Genomic DNA, 25318 nt, shown 5'->3' on the forward strand with positions numbered 1-25318 from the left:
CTGTGAATCAATGGTGAGATGACTGGGGTGATTGGTGGATGGTGGGAGACCAACAGATGACGCCTTGTCAGTTATGGTTGCTGGAAGGGAGAGGAATGGTGGGTGGGCCATTGGGTTCAGGATGCCTTGGGTTGATGAGTAAATACAGAAGGATGGATGGAGGGGTAGATGATGGAGGTGGATGTATAGATGGAGGGTTGTGGGTGAAGGGGAACTACTCAGCACCTTCTTCCCTCCCTCCAGCTCACCTGCCCTCTCCTGCACCCCCACCTACCTCTCACCTGCACACCTCCTGTCATGAGCACTCTTCTCTCTGACTGGATCTTTGCTTCTCCCCAACACAAGATATTTCATCCAAGGAGGAAATCCAAGGGGCCCACCGCTGGGAGCACTCAAAGCACTTTATGCCGTGGGTAGGGACAGAGACTTCTCTGACTAGGAAGGAGGGAGTGAGCACACCAGCTTGTCCCACCCTTTCTCTTGGGTGGGATCGGGGCACCTGCTCTCAGTAGCTCAGCGGTGCCAGATCTGTGTGGAGGGGTTGGCTCCCAGCCCAGCCTGGGATGGGGAAGGCGGGTCTGCATGGTCCTGAATTTGGCTTTGGCCACCGGTAGGGCTGACAGGAAGCTCCATCCTCCATAGCAGTCAAGGAAGGCTTCCTGGAAGAGGTGGTGTTAAAGCTGAGACTGGAAGGATGAGGTCACAGCTGCAGCTACAGGTTGGGTTGAAAGTGGCAGAACAGGAGGAGCCGGGGCTTGTCGGCTGTGGGGTATCGGTGTCCATTGCTGAAAGGGGTATCCTTGAGCAGAGGCTGGAGGTGGGTCCAGTTATCAGAGGGTGGCCCAAAGAGGCATCCACACCGAGGCAGGAGGCAGGCACCAGCCGTGGCCCAGAGCTGCCAAAGGGTCCCTGGAATGACTCAGAAGCAAAGACATGAGGTAAGGAATGGCTGGACTGAGATGCAGTCCTAACCCTAACCCTATCCTGCATTCACAGAAGGCCTGCAACTGCACGCACAGGTGCCCGGACACGCAGGTACATATACGTGCACACTCTTTCCAACTGGTCAGGACCCAGTGGGAAGTAGGAGAAAATGCAAGTCTCAAAGAGAATTTCTTCCAGTAACTAGGAAATCCACGCAGCAGCTGCTTTAGGCAAGGTTGGATCCAGGGGCTTGGGCTGTCTGGTCTCTCAGTCTCTGTGTCTGTCTGTCTGGCTCTGTCTTGACTTGACTGCCCTCTGTGGTCAGCCTTCTTCTGGGAGACCTGGACCTGCTACCTCCCCAACTAGGTCACTGTGCAGAGTCTCAGCGAGGTTCCTGTTTCCAACTGAGCACCAACCCTGTGGGCCGGAGTTGCTGTGCTCCAATTGGCCACTGCAGCCTTCCTTTGGTTGAGGTCAGTGTGAGTGAGTCCTGCAGCCCTGGGGGTGCGGGTGGTCCCCACCCTGCCTGCAGCCATGGTCCCTAGTCAGACCCCCCCATCCTCACAAGTCTGTGAGGACAGAGCCGTGCCCCCCCAGGCCAATTCCCCAGCTCCTTCTCCCGCACTTTTGTCACTGACTGGCTGTGTGACCTTGGGCAGGTTCCTATACCTCTCTGGGCCTCAATGTCGCTCTGGAGGAACTGAAGCTCCAGTACACACGGTTTTGTTCCTGGACACCAGGAGGAGAGGTGGGGGTGGGAGGAGGATAGAGGGCAGCCCCCCTCAGAAGGGCTTCCCTTTACTCAGGTCTCTGCACATGGTCACCTCCCCAGAGAGGCCACCTTGGCCACAAACACCCCACTGTCAGCATCTGCCACCACGTGCCCCGTGGGGCCCACAGGGCTCTGCTCACCGTCCTCATGCGCTGCCTGCAACACAGGAGATGCTCCAGAAATATTCGTGAGGGGAAGGGCTGGCTGGCCGGTCACCCCCCAGCCCTGCCGCCCACAACCCACCAGCTCAGGGGCTCTGACCCCTGGAGAACTCCCCGCCCTCGGGCCTGTGGCCTCCTTGCAGCCTCCGGATTTCTCTTTGGGCCTTTTGTTCATCCACACGCTTGGCACCAGTCCTGCAGCGGGGCTGGGAGTGCAGCCTCCTGGGTTTGCCAGTGGACGGGGAGACGGATGATGGACTGGTCAGTGCTCTGAGGAAGCACGGATCAACCGGGGAGGGCCGGAGTGTGCGTGAGGCTGTGCAGGAGCCCTCAGGCAAGGTGGCCAGGGCAGGCCTCTGTGAGGAGGGGACATGCCAGCTGAGACCTGGGAGCAAGCAGCTGGTGCAAAGGCCCTGAGGCTCCAAGGAAGGCGAGAAGAGCACAGCAGGAGGTGAGGCCAGGGCAGTGTTGGGGGCTGGGTCTGATGTACACGAGGGAGGTGTGAACGGGGGTCTCCGGCTGGCTTGGAAGGGGCTGAGCTGGCCACCTGTCCACCAGGGGAGCACAGGTGGGGCAGCTCTGTTGTCCAGCAGTGGGGCGCCAGGCTCGGATGCAGGCTGTCCCGGGTGTGGATGCAGGGCAAGGCCACACGATTCACTTAACCTGGTTCGTCCCTCACCTGCAACCCTCACCTGCAAAGCCGGGTGGCAGTGCCCGCCTCACAGGGCACCAGGAGATGCTCAGCCCCGGACACTCCATCTCTTTTCTGTCTGCCGACGCTGGGAAAAGGAGGACATCGGGGGAGACTGACCTGGGAGCTGCCCCCGGCACGTCACTAAGCCCCCACCTTGGGGAGGGGTCCCGCAAGGGTCCAGCCCAGGCCTGCGCTGTCCTGCCTGCCCCCCCTGCCCCCTCTCCCGGTGTCGGGGGGACTCGTCACCGCCCCACAGCCTTTGTTTGGGGGGAAGTTTGTCGGGAACTTCGCAGGCCTCTGGGCCCAGAGGAGCCACAGCTGGAGGTCAGAGACCTCCCGACCCCTCTCCCCTGCCCTGGGATCGGCTGGGCGAGGACAAATGAGTGGACGAGACGGGACACACAGGGCCGAGTCTGAGGGCCGCCACAAGGGGAGCGGACCCACGGAGGCTGCGTCAACTAGGTGTTCGCGCCCCAGACTCGGCAGGCGTTGGGAGAAGGGGGAGCCTCTGGAGCCCAGGGCCACGGCCACCGCGTGGTCCCTGACTCCCGGGGTGCCTGTCTGTGGCTGGAGACCTCTCAGCTGAATGACCAGAGGCCAAGTCCAGGGCCGGCCCGCCCTGCCCAGCAGGCCGAGGTCACCTCAAGGTGCTCTGTCCAGGTGTGTCGGCACCACTGGCTGAGCACATGTTCCCCCCACCCCAGGGCACCTTCCACCCGGCCTCACGCGAGCAGAGGCGCTGCTATCCCCATTTTACCCACAAGGAAACAGAGAGGTGCTCGGTGCAGGGGGTGGGGGGGCTCTGCCTGCAGCCCTGCATCCCCCCAACTCCCGGGCCAGCCTTCTGGTCCTCAGATTCCAGCCCACCCCCCGGGGCCTGGCGGGGGCAATGGCTGCCTGGGCCTCTGGGGTCTGGCCTCCGCCCTCCGAGGCCTCCCTTGGGGTCCAAGGGTCACCTGGGAGCAAGGCCGGGGCCCGGAGCTTGGTTCACTCAAAGTCTCTGACTTCTGATCTTGTGGCCGGGCTCAGGACGCCTCCTCCAAGCAGCCGGAGCTCTGCAGGGACACACGTCCTGGGCCTCTGCGGGGTCAGCGTTGGCGCCGCTTCCCCTGGGGTGTGGGGGTGGGGGGGTTAAGAGGCCGCCGACGCCGATTTCGATCCCACAGCTGGAAACGACCCCGTGAGGTCCCAGCGGTCCCCAAACAGGCCGGCCACACTCGAGACAGCAAAGCGCAGGGTGGCTCCGGGGCCGCGCCCCCTCCTCTCCAGGCCTCGCTCTTCTTACTTAAAACAGACCCTGCAGAGCACGGGCGTCCGGGGCACGTGCGGGGGGCCGGGGCTCCGGGCACACTTCTCGGGACGGCTCGGTCCCGGGAGCATAGCAGCGTTTCTGCCCCGGCTGCTGAGGGGACAGCGGCAGCGAGTCCCCAGCTTCCCGCTAGTCCCCCTTCATCGCAGGGCTCAGAACAGGCAGCCCACCCCGCGTCCGGGGCTGAGGGAGGCGGCGAGGGTCCCTCCGCAGGCGGGGACCGGGCCGCACCCGGGCCGACTGCGGGGACCGAGGTGGGGCGGGGCCAGGCCCCGGGGAGCCGCCGGGAGGCCCCGCCCCCAGCAGCCCTGCGGCCGACCGGCGCCCGGGTCTGCGGCCTCGGCCCAGGGGCAACCCCGGGGCGGGCCCTTCATCCTGGGAGTTGTTGCCGATTCTTGCCCCGTAAGACGCAGGAGAAAAAACTCCAGAAGGGGGAAAGGATCCGGCTTCCGAAATCCCAGCTGAGCGGCCCCTCCGGGGGTGCTGGAGACCCCACGGACACGGCTCCGCGCGCTGCCCGCCCGCGGCGCCGTCCACACAGCGCGCTGCCACCCGCCAGGGGCTCCAGCTTCAGGGCTGAGGGCCCCCCAGGGGCCTCACTCAGCACCCGTGGTGGCATCAGGTCCGAGGTGGGGCGCCAGGCCTGAGCGCCCAGGGAGGAGGGTGGAGCGCAAGGGGTGCGTGGACTTGGGACGCCCCCCAGACGGAGGGACTGAATGTGGTCCCCTCTGGCAGCTCCTGTGTGTGGGGACCCCGTGTAGGAAGAGCTGGGGGCCACGGGCTCCCCTGCAGGGCTCCGGGTGCGGGGTGGGCAGGAACACTTGAGCCCCTGGGGCCCGGGCAGCACCCCTAGGCCAGGCCCTGAGCCCCTGGGTGGGAGCAGCCTTGGGGGCTGGTTCCTGCGCTGCCCCTTCCAGCTGCCCGGTGGGCGCACGGGGAGGCCCGGGCCGCAAGCCGTGACTTAGAGAAGGGGTGAGGCCGAGCACGGGCTTCGGGGGCTGCGGCGGCGACACGTGGAGGACCAGGGCAAGTGGGGGAAGGGCTGAGCGGTCCCCAGGGCCTTCGCGCTGCCTCGCGGTGCTGGAAAGCAGCCCGCGCACCTGGTGATTCGGGGGAACACCGTGGGAGACGCAAGGCTTCCTGCTCCGGGGCCTGACCGCCCGGGGAGACCGGCCCGCTAGTCCTGAGCCGGGCAGGCGCCTGCTGGCCCTGTGCCCCCAGTGTCCCCACTGCGGGTGGCTGCGTGGAAGGCGCCGCCTGGAGGCCCCACAACCACCCGCGGTGTCAGCACTGGCGGGGCTCACAGCCAGCCCCCTGGTTTCAGAAAGGAGGCAGACGCTGTCTTTCCCCTGACACGCGAGGAAACCGAGGCTCAAAGAGCTCGAAGTCCCATAGCTGATAAAGTGGCGGAAATGGGACAGGATCTCCGGGAGGATGAGGGCCCCCTGGCTTGCTCTGGACCAAGCCATGGACTTGAGCACGGCTGCTGGGTGCAAAGGCCCCGGGGACCCCCCTCAAGGTAAAGCCACCGCCTGAAGGGAAGGCCAGGAAGCCACGGCAGGACCGGTGGCACCCTCTGCAGGGGCCGGTGCAGAAAACGTATACGCAGAGCCCAGGACAGTGACCGCAGGAGGGAGGGGCCCCCTCACGGGGCCCTGGGCCGCGCCTGGGCCTACGAGTCAGTGTGAGAGAAACCAAGACTCCTAGTCAGATTTATTTGCCTCTAATCAGACAGTTTAGCATTTCAAAGTTTTGCATTCTACACCCTTACAAACTTTAGTTATTAGCATCAGAAACACAAAAACCTTGCAAGACCTCCAAACACAAATAAATACCAAATAAAACCACACACAGTATACAGTAAACAAAAATATCAAACATAATAATGCTACCAGGAAGTCAGCCATGTTGCTAACCCACAGTAACAACATGATTATTGCTGGGCAATAACTTACACTGTCCTTTTGTGTTTTTTTCTTAGAAGAGCAGAAGAACACGGGACGTGAATCACTGGTCACAATCACTTGGACTGTCGAGATGGGTCCTCACAGCGAGCGGTTATACAGATGCAATTTTTTAAAACAGGCAGGTTAAAAATAGAGAGTCAAATGAGAGATTGGCCTTCTTTGGTCTTTGTTTTGGGTAAGAGAACTGAACGCAGAGGGTGCCGTCAGAGAAAGAATCGATTCTGGAAATGCGACACAACTGTCTGCGTGGATTTACACACTTCCTTTACCACAGACGTTATTCTACAGAGAATTCTTATAGAAATCCTTGAGAATCATGCCAGCTTTTGTGTTTACCGATTAAGTCGTTGAGTTTGCTGTGGAAGTTATCTCACTGGTCTAAGGGGACTGAGTTACGACCCGATCACCACGAACCGCAGGAGTGGTGCAGCCGTCCTGGACTCCACCTCCCTCGTCGTGAGTTCACAAGACAGACTCTAGACACAGCAGCAGTGGCAGAAATGAAATGCGAGCACTGCTTGGTGCCACTCGGGCCTCCGCAAACGGCACCAGCCACCTGTGGCCTGGGTCACCCGAGGCCAGCAGAAAACGCCCCGGACGCTTCCAGGTCTGCGCCCTGCCCCCGCTGCCCCGGGGCCCTGGTGACGAGCAGCACCGCCCGACAGACAGCAGAGACGAACAACCGGGTCACCTGCCCTCACTGGAGCCTCACGCCGACCTTGTCTGACCCGACCCTAGTGGACACGTTGTACTTTGGAAAAAACACAACTATCAAGATTTGCAAACAGAAGGCAGAGCCATGGTCTTGGGCTGAGGAGATTGGGTGACAGACCCCCCCTTCATGTCACAGATGCAAAGGAACTCCCGGAATTCCCCGCAGCTCTCCTCGGCGGCCCGATCAGTAAAGATCTAGACTAGAAGTTAGAAAACAGTATTCTACGGCTCCGCCTGAGCCCTTTCCAGCACTGATAATCACTGCAAGCGAGGGATACGTTTTGGAGAGCGGAGGTGTGGGCAAGAGGCCCCACGAGGAATCTCATCTCCTGCCCAAGCCCGTGAAGACAGGCAGGGATGCTGGGGCCGGAGAGGTCTGTGTCCGGCACGGGACGATGGGCACTCCTCCACGTGCAGGCGGGAAGAAGGTGCGGGCCTGGACGGCTGGAGGGGCCAGCGCACCCCCCAGGGTGCACTCGGGGTCCTGCCTCTCCCCCCACCCCCTCGGGGCCCTGCTGTGCCTAAGGGTTCGTCCAGCCGCCCTTTCCTCTGCCTGAAGTTGCCCACGGGCTGCAGGATGCCGGGCCCACCGCGGGCGACCACCCCCATGACGCGGAGGGTCAACAGGGACGCGCGGCCCTGGGCGGCTGGGGACGCTGCAGGAGACGAGCTGCTGGGGAGAGGCTGTGCCGTCCTGGCCGGCGTCTGAGGGGCCTGGTGGAGTCGGCCACCAGGACAGGGAGGTGACAGGCGGGGGCAGGAGGGCCGCCTGGCCAAGAGCCTGGGCTCAGCTGGCGGCTGCGTTCTGGGGCGGGGCCGGGGTGGCGGGGCCGGTGGCCCTCCTCGACGGCCGCTCGGTGACCGCGCCTGACTCACTCTTGGGGGCTGGTGCCACCCTCTCGTGTGACAGGTCTTGGAGCAATTTACCCGTCTCCTCTGCGTCACCACGAACCTGGGAAACTGAGAACCCCAACCTGTAAAAAGAGGCCCAGGTGAGCCGCCCGGGCTGCTCCAGCCCCAGAGCCAGAGCCTGGCATTCGCTGGCCCCGCCGGCCTGACACCCTGGCCCCCCACCCCTGACCAGAGACCTGCAGGCAGGCAGACCCGGCCGGTCTTCATTTCCAGGACAGGCGACGACGCGGAAGCAGGGGCGCTAACCCTGCACGGGACTCGGCGTCGGTTCCTCTATGGCACTGGGGCGGTTTTGTTCTGTGCGGAATTTGTCACTCTCGGTACACGGGAAAAGTGCGTCCACACGCCGTGTCCGACACCATCACTTGTCGCTGCGGCCCTGGTGGCGGGAAGGCCCGCGGGCACCAGGGAGGCGTGCGACCCGCTACCACCAACCGTCACCGAGCCACGGCCTGAAGCTCCCGCCGCGTCCCAGCGTCCCAGCCTCCCGCCGGGGGACAGTGAAGCTGACTCCCTTGGGCTCCTGGGTGGCGGCCAGTGGCCTGGCGTCTCCCACCGGGAGGAGCTGCTGGAAAAGTCCCCCCACCAAGGGACGGATGCTCCTGGGGCGCTGCCAGCGGCCCGCCCCCAACAGGATTCCAACCCAGGGGAGGGAAAGAATTTTTTTTTAACCAGACCGAGATGTTGCTTATCCTGAATTTGTTAACAACGCCCATACTTTCCGTGAAGGGGAGGAAGTCCCTGTTGGTAACCCCTGGCCTCGGGAGAGCCATCTGAGGCCGGGTGGGGCCTGCCGGGCAGCCTCCCTCCCCTGGGTCTCCAGGGCAGAACCGGGCCCAGGCCTGGAGGAGGTCTGGGCACTTGGGGGGAACAGTGGTCCCACAGCACCTGCAGGAGGGCCCTCCTCTGTGAGCGGGGACACACGACTCCTTACTGGGCAGGACCGATGACACTGATTCGCCCTCAAAGCAATTCTGGGGTCAGAGGATGGGAAAGAAAAAGAGACGAAGACAACTGAACATCTTAACTGCCGAAGGGCAGGGCAGGTGCTTGGAACCCATGAGGTCACTTATGGAAGCCTGGGACGGCGGTGGCCAGGAGGTGCTTCCAGCAGGCACTGGGGCGAAGGCACACCCAGGGCGGAGGGCAGCACCAGAGACACGGGGGCCACCGGGCACCACCCCGCCGTCCCCCGCGTGGCCGTGGCCACGGGGAGCCCGGAGGCAGGCAGTCTGAGGTGCGCGGCCCAGCTGGCCAATTCGTGGGCGCGTCTTTTGGATGAGTGGCACAGATGCGGCGGTTCACACACATTGGTTTTGCCTAAGAAGCACCCGTCACGTGTAGCACCCATCAGTGGTAAGAGCACCCGTGGAGCATGGTGCATAGCAGGGGGCACAGGAGCAGGGCCCCGCTCTGTCACAGTTGGACCATTGAGAGAAGGTAAACGGGGGTGAGAAATGCCGCCCGGACAGGCGCAGGCTGGGGCCAAAGACCCCAGGGCCACCCTTCCCAAGAGAGGGGCGGGTCCCAGGACGCCTGTGGATCAGCCTGGGCGGCCCCCGGGGACCAGTCTCTGGAATGCTCAGAGGGCCCCGCGGCGGGTGGTGGAAGCGCCCGCAGCCCGGGGACGCAGAGGCGCAGCTCCTGCCCTGTCCCTGCCTGCGTGTGGACTGCGCAGCTCGCTTTTGGGGCCTAGAGATTTGGAATCTGTGATTAATGAAGCAGTGGAGGCTCCAGAAGCCGACGAGGGGGCCCGGCTTCCTCAGCAGGGACAGGGCTGTCTGAGGGCCCTCGAAGAGGCAAAAGGTCTAGTGATCAAGAGAAAGGTCTGGCTGAACGATCGCCTTCTGGAATTACAGCGAACACAAAGCTGGGGTCGAGAAGCAGCATGTCACATCTAAGGCACATGTACAGTATGCCACCATCTCTACGCAAACGCTGTTAACAAATGCAGCAATACGACAGGATGAAGAAACACATCTGCTGTGGCCTCCTTCAAGCACGAGTCACCTGCCCACCCCCGGACACTGGACACGGAAGGTCGGTGTTGTCAGCAATAGAGAGCTTGTCTGAACACGTGGGGCAGAATTTTAAAAACCTACAGGATTTTGTTTAGAACTCCAAAGTTCAACTAATGCCCTATTTTAGGGTGAAAACAATTATAAATCTGAAATGATGCACAGCATCTATGAGCAATTTTCCTTTCATAGTGATTTTGAAGTAGCGTCATTAACTACGACAGATATCGGAGGCTCACATTTCTAACGAGAAATAACAGCAGGTGGAATATTCTCTTTCCTATCACAAGTGATAACCAGGGTTTGATATTTTACATTTTCTTCCAAGAAATATCAGTCTATCGACGTTTTAAAATGAAATGTTTGAAGTAACAATTATCTTAGAACTTTAAATTAAAAAACGATTCTGAATTTAGAGACTTTCAAAAAAGACCTAGGTGCACTTCAGGGTCTTCTGACAGAGTATTGAAGCAGAGACCGGATGAGGCCTTAAAACAGACAACAGGCTACGTTGGAAACAGGACTGCACTCTTGAATCTTAGAATGAATATAGCAGAACTGCATATGATTTCATAAATTCTCCTTTTACTTAACATGCTGACATGTCCAGCTATCCCCAGGTATGTGCGTGTGTGTGTGTGTGTGTGTGTGTGTGTGTGTGTTCTTTTTTTGGTGTTTAAGGAAGAAAAATCATGGTTCTTTTCTTTAGCATATATGTTTTCCACCTTAATTAACTAGATCTTTAAAAATGAAAACGAAAACCTTCTCTGACAGCAGTATTTCTCTCGTCGAAGGATAAATAATTCTTCCAAGTGAAGTATTTCTAGTCTATTAGAAAACGTGTTGTGTGTGTCCTGACGCGTGGCTCCTCCCGCCGGCCCGCGGCCACCTTCTGCCGCTTCCTCCGTTCCACAAGGTCCTTTTCTGGGCGTGAGGACCTCGGTGGAGACGGCCGGTTCAAACCCCCCAGAGGAGTTGCCTTCTGCTCAATCCGCCTCCCCAGAGACTCGTCAGGGGTCTGGCAGGTCCGAAGTATCCACTATGACTTTGATAAAAATGGTATCATCTTTAATGTACGTCCCGTTTTCCAGCACAGTCTGCGCCACGAAGACTGGGCAGCCGGAAGCGATGTTCATCTCGCCGGTGGGCTTCTTGAAGCTGCTGCTGTTGGGGTCCGGCTTGAAAGCGTCCCCCAAGTGTCGCCGGGAGGACCCCTGGTCCATCAGCATGAGCGTCACCTTCTGCTTGAACGGCCAGGGAAGGAGGGCGTCGTATTCTCCGCGCATGATGACGAAGAACAGCGACAGGTGCGTCCCCTTGCCCATGCCATCCCCGTTCAGGTAGACCCTGGCGCACATCTTGTAGCCGAAATAGCCGGTGTAGAAAGGCTGGCTGTAGAGGGACAGGGTCTTCCCCATGACGGCCTCCTGCTTCCGCCGCTTGTAATCACGGATCTTCCAGATCAGCACACCGTTGTAGCTGGCGGTCTCCAGGACCTGGAACCGCAGGTCCATGTCGGCCAGGCGGATGTCGTGGACACTCAGCATCTGGTCGTGCCGGCTCAGCTGGGACTCCAGCAGGCCTGCGGCGGGCGGGAGAGATGGGCGCGGAGACACGTGACTATCACAGGGGCTGGAGAAGCCGATCCCCACCAGCATCTGAGCAGAAGAGCCCAAACTCGCTGTGGCTGCTGGGGGGTGGTGCGTGCCCCGTGGAGGACCGGAAACGCAGGCCTCGGGATCCACAGCCTGCTGAGGCGACAGCCTGGGCTGCCTGCCCTCTGGCTCACGGCCCCTGCCTCCAGCCCCCACGCTCCGGGTCAGCTGCGCCCTGTCAGGGCTTAAGCTGCTCCTCCCCCCACCCCACTCCACGTCCTTGGCTGGCTGAATCCAGCCCCACACGCATCACAGTAATCCTTGTTCTTTCCCCCATTAATCCTTCTCGTGCAGATATTCAGAATACTCGCTCGGCCCTTGAAGCAGCGGCCCCGGTGGCTTCTAGGTATCGGACACGCTGCTGGGCTCGCCGGGTCCCCTGCTGCCTCTGGTCACCTTCTGTCCCCCAGGCCTTCAGGAGCGGGTCTGGAGCACCCGACCCGCAGGCCGCCCCGCGCCCACTCTGCCACGCAGGCCTCCTGCACGGAGGGGAGCGTCTGGGCCCCTGCTGTGGGCATCTCGGCAGGAAGCCAGCTGCCCCGGCAGGCGGCGCATCAGAAGCACCGGCCGTGACTGGACGGCGCCGGCCTAAGGCAGCACGCGCCTCGCCTACCCCAGCTCTGGCCTGGGGCCCCGGGACCCGGCCAGGCTCCCCTGTCCCGGGGCCTCCCGGACCCGCACGGCTCTCACCTGTGTTCCGAGCCGCCTGCCCCGCACTCTTGTCCACACTCTCCAGCTCGGTCACCCGGCTCTGGAGCGACTCCACGCTGCTCTTCATGCTGCCTGCCTCCTCCCAGCTCTGCCGGAAGGGGCGGATCTCTTTGTCGAGCTCCTTCAGTTTCTCTGCTTGGCTGTCTATTACTCGCTTCCACATCAAAGGTGTGAAAAAGGCAAGATACAGTTAGAGCTCGCTGCCAGCGCTGCGCCGCTACCAGCAGACGCCCGCTGGTCAGGCACAGGGAGCCCACATCAGCCCGCACAGGGCATCTTACCTTAGACCCACGGGCATCTCGGGGGACACAGGGACCCAGGCCCCTAGTTCCAGGAGGGGACCGAGGCCTCGACCACCAAGTGCAGGGCACGCGGCTCCCACATCCCTCTGTCCTAGCGTCTCAGCTCAGGACTTGGAGTCACACTCATCGGCCCCGTCTGGAGGCCTCCATCCCCTGCAGGGTCGAGCGACCAGCAGAGGCCAAACTATATGGCCTCCAGGGCTAGAGGGGCTGCCCTGTTTCTGGGGCACAAAGAGTGCTCAGAACCCCGCCTGGGTCCCAGAAGAGAGAGCTGCCACCACACTGCCACCTGGCTCCAGAGACCTGGCTGCCAGCACAGGGCTGGCAGCAGGACAGGGCCCTGGAGGCAGGTCCTCGGGGCCCCGGGTGAAGCCAAGGGGCCAGTGCCTATTGGCGGGGTGGGTGGGGGTCTGTTCCCACTGGGGCAGAGCAACCCTGCTGACAAACACGTGGCTGTCGACAGCGAGGCTTGACTTAAATAATTCAGAAACCCCCGTTTCCAGAAGCACATGACCAGCACGTCTGTAACAGTAACTGGAGGGGTGGGCCTGGCGTGCCAGCCATGGCGGCCCAGTTTGTCTGCAGGACTGGCCTGCCCACTTGTTAGGTGAAGCCAGGGACCCAGCGAGTTTTCACTTCTAAAAAGAATTTGCATTTTTGAAATAAAGCTCCCAAAGGCTGGGTGGTTCAGCCCCTGAAGCTGTGGAGCGGCTGGGCCGCCCTTGAGGCTGAGCCACACAGGGGAGAGCCCCGGGGACCCGCCGAGCTCACTTCTCCTTTGGGAGACTATTTTTAAACATCGAGGTTTCAGCACCTTTGCTGGCTCGTAATAACCGTGAAGGAACAAACATGTAGGCTTGGGTTACTTTTTCTGGGTAAAAATACAGTGTTAATCTTCTTCTTTCCAAGAAACCCTGACATTGGCTAACATTTAAAAAGTAAAGACGATTTCTCTAAAGAACACTTCTTTCTACACCGATACTACTTTATTTTAAAATATATACGGTGAGAAGCATAGTTAGTTCACAAAGTCTATTTTCTGGGGACAATCCTATTGACATGAATGAACGCCCATACCCATAATGAACAGCTGTAATTTTTCTCCTGTCCTCTACCTACTCAAGTGACAAAATGACAAACTAGGCTGATGTAGGTACTAGTGAGAATAAGAGGGGAGTTAATGGAAACCTAAACGATCAGTGGCAGTTCCTTGGTGGACCTCGTTGTAAACCACGAGGACAAGCTGCTCATCACTTCCAAGCCCCCCTCCCCAGCCCCGGGACTGGTGGCGCACACAGGACAGTGGCACGAACGCATGAGGCGCTCTCGAGAGGGAGCAGAACCGTGGAGTCTGAAATGACAGCAAGGCCCCCAGCTACAAGCCAGGAACATGGAGCCAGCAGGCGGGTGGCGGGCAGGAGGGAACATGGGAGCGAGCACACGCGTACACACACACACACACAGAGACAAGGCCCAACCACTGTTTAAAAGGCACTCCTCACACAGCAAGGGAAAATGTGCTATTTTCAAACAGACCCTTCATTTGCAGAAAGGGTATGAGGTCAAAGCAGAATGCTGACCTAAATTAAGCTTTCTCTGTAAGATGCAGCAAACATGATGTCATTCTTGAAGAGCAGTCTACACTCAGCCCCTGCAGTGTTTCTATAAAAAACAAATCTTAAATGCAGGTGAGGATTTTACTAGAAAAAAGGATTCAGGAGCTGAGAGAAACAGCACAGATCACACACTATGTGAATAAACCCTGATCAGGAGACCTGCTCACAGAGCATCAGTCTATCAGTCTCATGCTCGTGCACTTAGGGCTTAAATCGCCGTCTGTCACTTGGCACCATCTGGTCACCGAGCCGATGTGGGTGGGACTCCTGGGCCCAGCAAGGGGCCCGTGGACAGAGCGCTCTCGCTCCAGCCCGGCAGAGCCACTGACTGTGGGGGCGCCCGGGAGTGCAGCTCCTGCCAACAATGCAACACAGGAATGAAGCTCACATCTAGTCACATCTAGGCTGTCTTTTTTTTTTTTCATTTTTTTTAAGTTTATTTTTTTTACTTATTTATTTTTGGCTGCATTGGGTCTTTGTTGCTGCGTGCAGGTTTTCTCTAGTTGCGGCGTGCGGGGTCTACTCTTCGTTGTGGTGCGCGGGCTTCTCATTGTGGTGTCTTCTTTTTTTTTTTTTCCTTTTTGCGGTACGCGGGCCTCTCACTGTTGTGGCCTCTCCCGTTGCGGAGCACAGGCTCCGGACGCGCAGGCTCAGCGGCCATGGCTCATGGGCCCAGCCACTCCGCGGCATGCGGGATCCTCCCGGACCGGGGCACGAACCCACGTTCCCTGCATCGGCAGGCGGACTCCCAACCACTGCACCACCAGGGAAGCTCAGTGGTGTCTTCTTTTTTAAAAAATAAATAAATTAATTTATTTTTGGCTGTGTTGGGTCTTCACTGCTGCACGCGGGCTTTCTCTAGCTGCGGCGAGTGGGGTCTACTCTTCGTTGCAGTGCACGGGCTTCTCATTGCGGTGGCTTCTCTTGTTGCGGAGCGTGGGCTCTAGGCACGTGGGCTCAGCAGTTGTGGCTCACGGGCTTAGTTACTCCGCGGCATGTGGGATCTTCCCGGACCAGGGCTCGAACCCGTGTCCCCTGCATTGGCAGGAGGATTCTTAACCACTTCACCACCAGGGAAGCCCTAGGCTGTCTTTTTAAATTGAGAAAAAAGGGACTTCCCTGGTGGTCCAGTGGTTAAGACTCCGTGCTTCCACCGCAGGGGGCACAGGTTCAATCCCTGGTCGGGGAACTAAGATCCCACATGCTGCACGGCATGGCCAAAAAAAAAAAAGTTCTTTACAAAGTAAAATAGTAAGAAACTACCCTTCCACGGCTGGCAAAAGCTAACCCACTCTTAAGTTCCACTTCCTTTGCACAACTCTGACTGCATCCCATCCGCCCTATCTGGGGCCGTCAGGAGCTCTGTGTGGACTCCTGTACAAGCCTGTCTTCAGGATTTAGGGTCGACTGGAGACTCAGACAAGGGAGGAGATGACACAGAGAGGGATAGGTCTGTCACCATCCAGGGGGTCCAGTGCACAGGGTGGGGAAGGCTCCCTGGAGAAGGTGGCATTTACAGTGCCATCTGAGGTGCCTGAGGAAAGGAAGTGGGGAGGGAAGGTCCACTCTGCCGCGGAGAGAGTGGCAAAGGTGGCAGCGAGGAACAGCGGCCAGTCACGGTGGTCCCGAACCACTGTATGGCGCTCAGGTAAACTGTCCTCCAGCAGCTGGAATTTCTAGGGTGAGGACCGAGGGGCAGGTCTGAGCCAGGCTCTGCTGAAATGGGGGGTTGGCGGGGGGAGGTCGGGAGGGACGGGAGGGAGAGCGCCACCCAGAGCCGGCATCTCCAGCCCCAGTCCGCAGGGCTGCCATCAATGTTCACTCAGAGGAGGATGGTCCAGGCCGCCTCTCAGCGCTGGCAACCATGGTGACGAACATTACCGACCCTGAGATCATGCAGGGGACGCGGTTCCATGTAGACCATCGGGAAATGGTCAGCCGTCCGGAGGGGTTTCCAGCCCGTCAGCCCCTGCTCCTGACCTCTGTCCCTCTCTTGGAATGCAGCCTACTTTCCTCCGTGCCTGCCTTCCAAGGAGGAGGAGAAGAACGCCGGCGCGGGTCACCGCCACCTGCAGACATGGCACCGCTCAGCCTTCCCCTCCCCGGGCTCCGCAGCTTGGAGCTGGATCTCTCTGACTTAGATCTCAGTGGTTCTTCAATCGTGGAAGTTTTAAAACGTGAATCACGCACAGTGGAATGATTAAATTAAATTCCAACTTTTCATGCTGGAAGTGGGGAATGGAGGAGAGGAACGCATATAAGATCTCCAAGGTGTCAGGCGAGTGCATCCATGACCTCATTATGGACACTCTCATTTTTTTTGGTTATAAATGAACCCACTACTACATATATACAATGGAATACTACTCAGCCATAAAAAAGAATGAAATAATGCCACTTGTAGCAACATGGATGCAACTAGAGATTATCATACTAAGTGAAGTCAGAAAGAGAAAGACAAATACCATATGATACCACTTATATGTGGAATCTAAAATATGACACAAACGAACATATCTACGAAACAGAAACAGACTCACAGACAGAGAGAGCAGACTGGTGGTTGCCAAGGGGGAGGGGATGGGGGAGGGATGGAGTGGGAGGTTGGGGTTAGTAGTTGCAAACCACTGTATATAGAATGGATAAACAAGGTCCTACTGTGTAGCACAGGGAACTATATTCAGTATCCTATGATAAACCATGATGGAAAAGAATATGAAGAAGAATGTGTGCGTGTATAACTGAGTCACTTTGCTGTACAGCAGCAGTTGACACAACACTGTAAATCAACTCTACTTCAATAAAAAAAACCTTTGGAAACCACTACATTAAAATAAGAATTAAATATAAGAAAAAACAACCACCCATACTCATTCTTCCTTCTGCTTTCAGTATGCCTTAACAAGTGGTTCTCTAGCATAACAGCATTTCCTGGCCTTTCCACGCACCCCTCTGAGCCCTGGCCGCCCTGCGCACAGCTGGACCTGCCTACCGGCTGGCAGCACAGGCCTCTGTCTGGACACGCTGACCAGCACCTCCGAGGCCTCGGCAAAACGCCACAGACTTCCCGGAGGAGGCTTGTGGTGTTTTACGCGACACTGTACTTTTCTGACTTGATTCAATACTTATGACTTGTATCTTTTCTACTACAACCTCATGGTTCATTGTGTTTTTCCTTGTCTCGGGACCACCACAGAGTTTAATACAAATGAAGTTAATTTAATAAATCCCTATTCAATTCAAGGCACTATAACTAATCTCAACATTAAAATGGGAGGAAAGACAATCTCAAAGATGCTGTGACTCTGAGCTATTAGAAATATTTTCTCTTCCAGATAATTTAGGGAAACACTGTAAGTACAAGCACTGAAAGACCCTTTCGGCAACATGTGATTCTCCCACGGGTGTGTGTGATGCACCCCAGAATTACCATCACCAAGGTACACTCTGAGTAAGCGGATGTGAAGACAGCGTCTAGAAGGATAATCTGTAACAAGCACCTAATGGAAGCCTGTGTCGGTAACAGAAATGAGGAGCCACATCGTAATCAGCCTTATTTATACACCACCTTTTTCGGGTGCAGCAAAGGTTTATGTGTTTATTTTGGAGGTACCTGTGGTTCACGGTGGTGAAATAAGGTGACTGTGTACGTGCATCGCTAGAAGGTTCAGAACAAAATAGTCTGGCTTCAGTTCCCTTTAGGAAGTGAAACTTTACACATAACTACTCACGAACAATATGAAATCTTAAATAATAATAATAAAACAGCTAACTTTTAGAAACGCGGGCTTTGAGTCTCATTTCACCAACAATGAACCAAGGGCACAGAGGAGAGGTGACGGGGCTGGCCCCCGGGAAAAGGCGAGAGGCGAGGGGCCTACAGTCTCCCAGGGCGGCCCGCAAACCCAGGCCACCTTCCCTGAGTTTCACTTAAGCAAGAGAAACAAGTTGCCTTGTTCGACAAAGGTCAGGGCTTTTGCTCAAATATCTCCCTGAGAAAGTCTTGGAGGGAAACGCAGATGTGTTCCCTTTTATCCAGACATAATCTTAAACTTCTTACCTGTAAATGAAGTATTTTGGATTCATTATTTCGAAGCATTTCCTTTTGTCTCTCAATTTCAATTTCAAAGCTGCATATCTGGTTGTGCAAACTCTGTATGCTCTTGTTTTTTTCTACACTTTCATTCTGCAGCAAGGAAACCTGAAAAAGAAAGTCTTCAATTAAGCAAACAAACAGTGAGTTTAATACCAATTTATAACAATTATAATAGTGGTAATTAAATGTTTACAATACAGGCCTTCTATCAGCTCAGTGAAGGAGTTCCAGGAAAAAAAAATCCCTTCACACAGGAAATGGGAGTCCTGGTAGTTTAACAGGGATCCTACAACTGCATTTCTCAGAATCTCTCCAAGAATCAAATAAGATGAGGCAAAGTGCAGCAAGGACTGAATTTCAGAATGGATGCTTTTTCAAGTTTTTGCTGAAAACTAATAAATCTTTTATCAGAGTGGCTTTCAAACTTGGACAAGGAAACATAATAGGAAACACATCCTTACACCCCACCTCTTGTGCACAGACACTTGTGTACGTGTGCATATCCCTAAAAACAGGGATCTCAAAACCACATCTGCCCTGATCACAGTGCACCCGGATACTTTCTCTTTTACTCTATTTTACTTTTGAAAATGCTAGCTGCAACCCACTAAATTATTTCACGTCCACCAGTGGGCCATACACGCCCTTTGAAAAGCTCTCTCAACGGAACGAGGGAGCACGATGGGAACAGTCTCGCGCGCTGCAGTGAGTCCTGGGGCCAGCCTCCCAGCCTCCCCGCCCCCGCCACAGAGGAGCTGCCGACGGGGGGTGCCAGGAAGGGTCTGCTGGGGGGGCGCCATTCCCAGCAGGGAACCCACCTTTGAGTCTTTCAAAGTTCCTTTCTGAAAAATAATTGGCTCCCAAGAGCCAATTTACACTGGTCTTACAAGCCCCAGGGTGAGGAGTTCAAGGGCGATCCCACCAGGCTTCTTTCTCACAGTGTTTCTACGAGGGGCATTTTGGCCCCTGGAAAGGTTCCCTCCGCCAACAGCTGTGTCCACGCGCAGATGCGGCCGCCATCCTGGAAGACGCGGAGCTCCGAGATGGATCGGAACAGCTCTACTCGCAGGTGCCTCTCTAACACCTCCAGCACCTGAGGACGGTCTGGCCGTGGGGATGGCCCACGGGCATCTCAGGACACATCTGGGTTCCTGACCTTGTCCCCTCTGAAGAACAACGAGCCTGAAGTGAGGCGTCCTTACGTTACTCAGTCTGCTCGGCAGGCAGCACCTCTGGGCGCTGTCTCAGTCTATTTTATTTATAACCAAGGTATTTATGAAGGAATACAGAACTTGCAAGATATACTTCGCTCTCCTAGGATTTCACTCAGCACAAACAGACTTTCCTCCCTAAACTACGCTGTCTCCCAGGCCCACGACCTCCTCCACGTGATCAGCCTGCAGCGCCCAGGCTGGGGCACGGGTAGCAGGCAGCGGCATTTTTGTTTTTTCTGAAATTACAATTCACTCACTCCCATCTGTCAAAGATGGACACAATTCCCAGGCTCCTTATTCTCACACCCCAAAAAAGAAATATCATGCACACGGGCCAACCTTTCTGATAAAAATCTCAGTAATATCTCCAAAACCAATGGTGATTTTTTCTGCAGCAAATCAAGCTACCTGAGGATGACGGAAATATCTCACACTGATGATCACACACCGTGCCGCATCCGACTCTTAACTTCTTAATTTAGGGACTGCCCTTAGACTGACGTTTTATTTATTTACACATTTTAATCAAGGATCCCAGCCCCTGGGTGCCTGCAGACCCCTGCTTTCACCAGTCTACCAGGTATAGGAAAGTCTACCTGGCAGGTGTGTTTCCAAGAAGCACAGTGTGACATCCACACAGCAGATGAAAACAGGGGCCCCCTCATCCCTCCTGAGACCCTCCTCACCAGGAACATCCCCCACCCCAGCCTGTTTTGGTGGGCACTCCACACTTCCCTTTGATTTAAGCTTTCCTAAAACATAAGATGGGTGTTTTTAAGCCTGGATTTTACAAAAAGTTTTTCTTTAGTTTGACTGTGAATATAATAATCAGTGTTTCTGAATCAACTCAGACGTTCTATTTTCTAGTATAGATGAACAAAATAACTCAGGAGATTCCAACTGAATAATTCTATGATGAGAAATAAATGCCCATTTTAAGAAAATACAAGTATCTGCATTCATTGTCCAGGTTTTGCTCTTGGGCCCAGTGAAGAGAAGCCAGCTCCTCATGAACACAAGCAAGGATGCGCAGGGCGGAGGCCCGGATGACCTGAGCAGTGGGCACGGAGTCAGGGAGAGGCTCACGCTCCAGCAAAACCAAGAGGACAGACGTTTCAAATGTATCAGCAGCAACTCGGCCCCCTCTCGGCCGGTGTACAGAGGGAGAAGCTCTGGGGAGGGGTGCTGGCTGTGCGGCTGTGTCCCAGAGCTTCCAGCGATGCAATGCGGATGCTTTGAGGAGGACAAGTGTGGAGGTAGCAGGGAAGGAGGACGCAAGTGACAGGATGACCCCCGCGTGCCCCACGGCGATGGCCCTGAGGACGACCGTCCTGAGAGCTGAGCGCTCGGCAGCCCAGCCCCGCTCAGTGGTTATGTAACTAGCACAGCTGGAATAACCAATTCACTTTACATGAAAGGAAGAACCTTTTAGATAAATGAGGAGCCGTATCTGGGAGAGACCAAAAGCCCTGAGATCTATGCCTATAATTAAAAAAGGCAGAAACAATGCATTCTTCAAAAAGAGGGGAAAAAAAGATTCATAGGTAAATCGTCACTGAACTCAGAGCAAATATGTGCTCCTGGGAAAGTCACAAATGATTCAGGTAACAGATTTTATTTCACTGATAAACAGAAGGCTTCTCCTGCCCCACGTGTGTACACACAGCACGCAAATCCTTTCATTGGTTCTCATCTCCAGCTTAAGCATTTATATTAAAAAAACTATTTTATGTCAGATTTAATAAACATCTTTTGATTTAAAACTTTAGACTCTTTTAAGTACATTTACATTTTAAATTGCTTGGATTTAATACTCAAAACAAGATATCCAAATCTTTACAAACCTTTAGAAAGCAAACATCAACACCCTGGCTGCATCCTAGTGTCCTCCCACCGCAAGCTCTCAACACGTTGAATATCAAATTAATTTCTTATCTGTGTACATAAGCCACAAGCCACAGCGGGAGATCCTATAACCTCCTTCTCTATCAAGTCTTGGAGGTTTTCATCTTTTCCTCAGGTAAGAAGGCCCAGAGAGCTGAGCACCACAGGACACACTCCCCAGGAAGGAGTGCTACATGGGCGGGGGCCTGCTGAGGAGTCCAGACCCCACAGCTGGGGCCCCTCGAGGAGACACCCAGGAGAGCAGGTGTGTCCGGGAAGGAGCCGCGTGGTCCCCCAACACCCATGGTCAACAGTCACACTCGCGATGTGCAACTGTCCTCTCCTCGTCTCCAGGAAGACAGAGGATGGTAAAGCAGGTGACACTGGTGACCTTCCAGATCGGGGGTCGGCAGGCTTTTTCTGTAAAGAGCCAGAGAACAGTTTTGGGGGCTGTGCGGGCCGTACAGTTTCTATCTCTGCTCATCCATGCTGCCGTCCTGGTGCAAAGCAGCCACGGATAATACGAAAATGAGTGTGTGTGGCTGTGTTCCAAAAAAGCTTTATTTACAAAAAGATGGGGTGCGGGGTGGACGGGGGTTGGAAGTGACAATCCCTGTCCTAGATCAATTCTAAGAGAAGCACAATGTGATTTTTTTTTTTTAAAAAAAAAGCACTTCATAGCTGCTTGGCAATTAAAAAACAAACAGCAAGGACTTCCCTGGTGGCACAGTAGTTGAGAATCTGCCTGCCTATGCAGGGAACACAGGTTCGAGCCCTGATCCGGGAGGATCCCACATGCTGTGGAGCAACTAAGCCCGTGCGCTACAACTACTGAGTCTGTGCTCTGGAGCCCGCGAGCCACAACTACTGAGCCCACGTGCCACAACTACTGAAGCCCACGCACCTAGAGCCCGTGCTCCCCAACAAGAGAAACCACCGCAATGAGAAGCCTGCTCACAGCAATGAAGACCCAATGCGGCCAAAACTAAAAATAAGTAAGTAAATAAATTTATAAACAAATAAAAAAAACCCCAAAGAGCAAGCTAACAAAACCACACAGCTTCATTTATAAACTCAGGATCACTTGAAGAGAATTTACTTTTTTGACAGTCTTGATGCTGTTTCTTTTATGCAAAATCCATTACTCACTATAAACAAGGTTTTCTTCTTTAAATAATTTGAAGAAAGTATTAAAAACCAACAAAAGCAGGAGGCGGTGCGTCGTACCTTTTTCTCTAGAGAGTTGCTCCATTCTTTGAGTAAGTTGACATGCTGCACCGCGGAGCTGGCCTCGTGGGCCTTAATCTGCTGGTTTGTCCCCTGCGAGAGTAAAGAGGCAACACGTTACCCAACCTCACTCCGCCGAAGTCAGAGAGACTCGTAGCCGACCTCAATCCAGCACTACACGAGGCGGGGGTGACTTATTCATGGACGGTTCACAGGGGATGTCCAGCCTCAGGAGGGCTCAGTGGCCCCTGATCTACTGTGTGCAGGTGAGGAGGCTGTTTCGAGAAGAACGGAGCAGCTCAAAGCCGAGACACTGCGAGTTCTACAACAACTATCTCGAGGCCGTGAGCTTCGCTCCTCAAGCTTCTTATCAAGGGCCTTCTTACCTACGTTTCATACTGGTAACAGCAAGAAACTAAATTTTAGATATATCATTTTTGTTCCCTAAAATTTTTTTGCGTTAAAATATAAATGGAAAATGTTTAGACACCTGCAAGTCATAGCTAGAAGCTGCTATAATAATCTAGCGAATATGTAATCAAAGTAAGATTCTAAATGATTTATTAAAGTATTAACTTACCAGTGAAATACACTGTATTACTGTTCCTAACTATCCTATGTATACTTAGAAAGTTACATACAGAACATAAACAATCTACAGAGTACATAAGATGCAGACCATCTCAGAGTCAGTAACAAGTGTGGGAAACAGTTCTTCATATATTTAACAAAGTAATTGGTGTAAGAATATAATTTGTTTTGAAACTGGAATATTTAAAAGCCAGAGAAAGCATTTTAATGATCTCCAAAACATATACTCTGTACATAGAATAGTCATATATATATGTTGATACAAGTATTGCTATATATAAACATATATATATACATACACAGAATGAATGATATATATGTACATACGACATAACAGTGGTGAGGGCTCAGTCTCATAAGAGACTGAAGCAAAGGGAAAGCTATAGTCATTCTTACTCTCAGGCTTTTTACTTTCTAAGAAAATACTGAGATGCCAATATCTCTGTATTGATTTCACAATAATGTACTGATAATACATAAAAATCAAACACAAAATACTTTAATTAGAGTATATACTGCCCTTTGATAGTTCTAAGGTCAAGATATACATTTAAATGAAAACTAATTCAAATTCACTAGCCATCTCCGATGTGTTAAAAAAACAGAAACAAAAACAAAAACCCAGGACCAGCTTTCTCACGGCCCAGGTGTGGCAGTGGCAGAGACCTCCTCTCCACATGGCCCTCCGGGCACGTGCCTGTGGCATGCACTCTGGACACACGCACGTGCGATCCTCACAACTGTGCACGGATGCACACACTGCCGAAACCACGTCCAGTTTGCCAGTGACTTACATTCAAGTAACAGCTCAAATTCCATAACTATCTACCTAGAAACCCCACCGAATGTCAGTTCTGCTTGTCCCATTCACTAACTGGCTTTGAATGTAATCGTTCTCCTAATGCATTAACTCCCCCTCAGCACAGGTGTCTACCTCAAGTCTCACGACACCCCCGGCCTGGAAAGCGAGCACCCACATCCGCTGCACGTGGCTCTCGTCACCCGTGCAGCAGGTGACTCAGTTCCATGGCAAAACTGAAAGCCCAGAGCTTGCATGTTAAAATGTTAATAGAATAACTTTCTCTCATGGTGGAATGTCAGTGACTGGGAAGGACAAATGTCGGATACTGACCTGAAAAACGCAGCCATAGCGCTTAAAACTACAGGTGCTGGGGGCATTGACACACTCTGACAAGTGTGCACTCAACTGCAACAGGAAAGAGACGTGAGTTGTGGCACGAACGTCTGCATGAAAATGTTCAAACATATCAAGGGCACAGACAGCATCTGGGCTGTACTATTACGAATGGTGTTTATCAGCTACAGGTGTGTATATAGCATCTGCTTCCTAGACTTACATGCAGTAAATATACAGTATCATCACGTGTATACACATATATACACCAATATACAGAAATACATTTACTATAACATTTCTTAAACTTGCAGTTTCTTTAGAACAAGTTGTTTTGCGACATGCTGTCTGCAGTGCCAGAATTTTAAAAAGAAAGGGAAAAAAACATAAACTGAAATGCACATTTAAAGACTATAAACAAAAACTGCATGAAACACAAAAAATAGGAAGCATTCAGGATGCAGCTGGGTCACACACCTGATATACAGCACACGAAATAGATACCTTTCCAAAGCAAGCGTACACAAGGTCTCATCACTCTCAGTACTTCTGAATGGCCAGAGATTCAAGTAGCTTTTCAAAGACCTCTAAGGTCATTCTAACAACATGAATCTTATGATGGTTACCTCCAGTTCATGGAGGACGATTAGGAGGGGCTGGGAGAGGGTAACTCCCCTTGCAAGGAAAAACCCCTGTGTTCAGCTTAAATGTCAGCAAATCATCAAATAAAGACCACCTACGGTGCCCCCTCAGGAGTAAAGGGAATTGAAATACCTACATTTTAAAGACACAGTGTTTTGTGTTAGGCTAATGCAATTTAAGGATAAGTTCTTTCCTTACTGAAGAGATTCTCATCGGGAAACTCGAGGGATAGATCTTCTTTATAGAAAGCCATCAGACCCTGAATTGGGAGAGTGGCCAGTGAGCGTGGCGCATGGTGGCCCCGGGAACGCGCTTCCCCGCGAGCCAGCGCACACGCACTCCCGGAGGCTCGAGGGATGTGTCACTCCGGTGGGTGCAGGCGGCTTCTCCACCTTCTCCTCCTGTCCTCCAGGACAAAGACATTCCTCTCCCTTCAGGTCAGTATTGAGGACAAGAGTGAGCGGCTCACAGGACGGCCCTCCCGCCTGAGGGACCCACCTGACCATGGCCAAGGCCAGCCCTGCAGAAGGTCTGAGCCAGGGTGGGGTCGTGGTGGCCGCAGAGGCTCTGGCCTGCAACTGGAGGAAAGCACCCCAAGGGTACATTGCAGGTGACGGGCGCAGAAACCCGAAAGGACACCGTGTGCGTAGTAACATCAGTTTGAAAATTTTAAAACATATTCTTTCAGCGCCATCAGTACAATCGTGAATCTGACCAGTTAACACTCCTGAGGTTAAAATCAGGGTCATGTCGAGGTTGACGCTGTTTTCAGTG

At 54.4% G+C, this 25318-nt stretch overlaps 1 protein-coding gene across 8 annotated transcripts in view; it reads right to left on the reverse strand.

The window, feature by feature from the left end:
• Positions 1-5566: 5566 nt before the first annotated feature.
• The window catches only part of TRAF3 (TNF receptor associated factor 3), a 115991-nt gene continuing 96239 nt past the window's right edge, over positions 5567-25318 (reverse strand). For all 8 annotated transcript variants that reach the window (XM_079913539.1, XM_079913540.1, XM_079913537.1 and 5 more), the window contains 5 exons: positions 23900-23974; positions 22177-22269; positions 17816-17956; positions 11817-11991; positions 5567-11053 (listed from right to left, as the gene is read on the reverse strand). In XM_079913539.1, coding sequence (XP_079769665.1) covers positions 10482-11053; positions 11817-11991; positions 17816-17956; positions 22177-22269; positions 23900-23974 — 1056 coding nt within the window. In that variant the 3' untranslated portion in view covers positions 5567-10481. The remainder of the gene's footprint in view (positions 11054-11816; positions 11992-17815; positions 17957-22176; positions 22270-23899; positions 23975-25318) is intronic.

Source organism: Stenella coeruleoalba (assembly GCF_951394435.1).
Source record: "Stenella coeruleoalba genome assembly, chromosome: 2".
NCBI classification, from domain to species: Eukaryota; Metazoa; Chordata; class Mammalia; order Artiodactyla; family Delphinidae; genus Stenella; species Stenella coeruleoalba.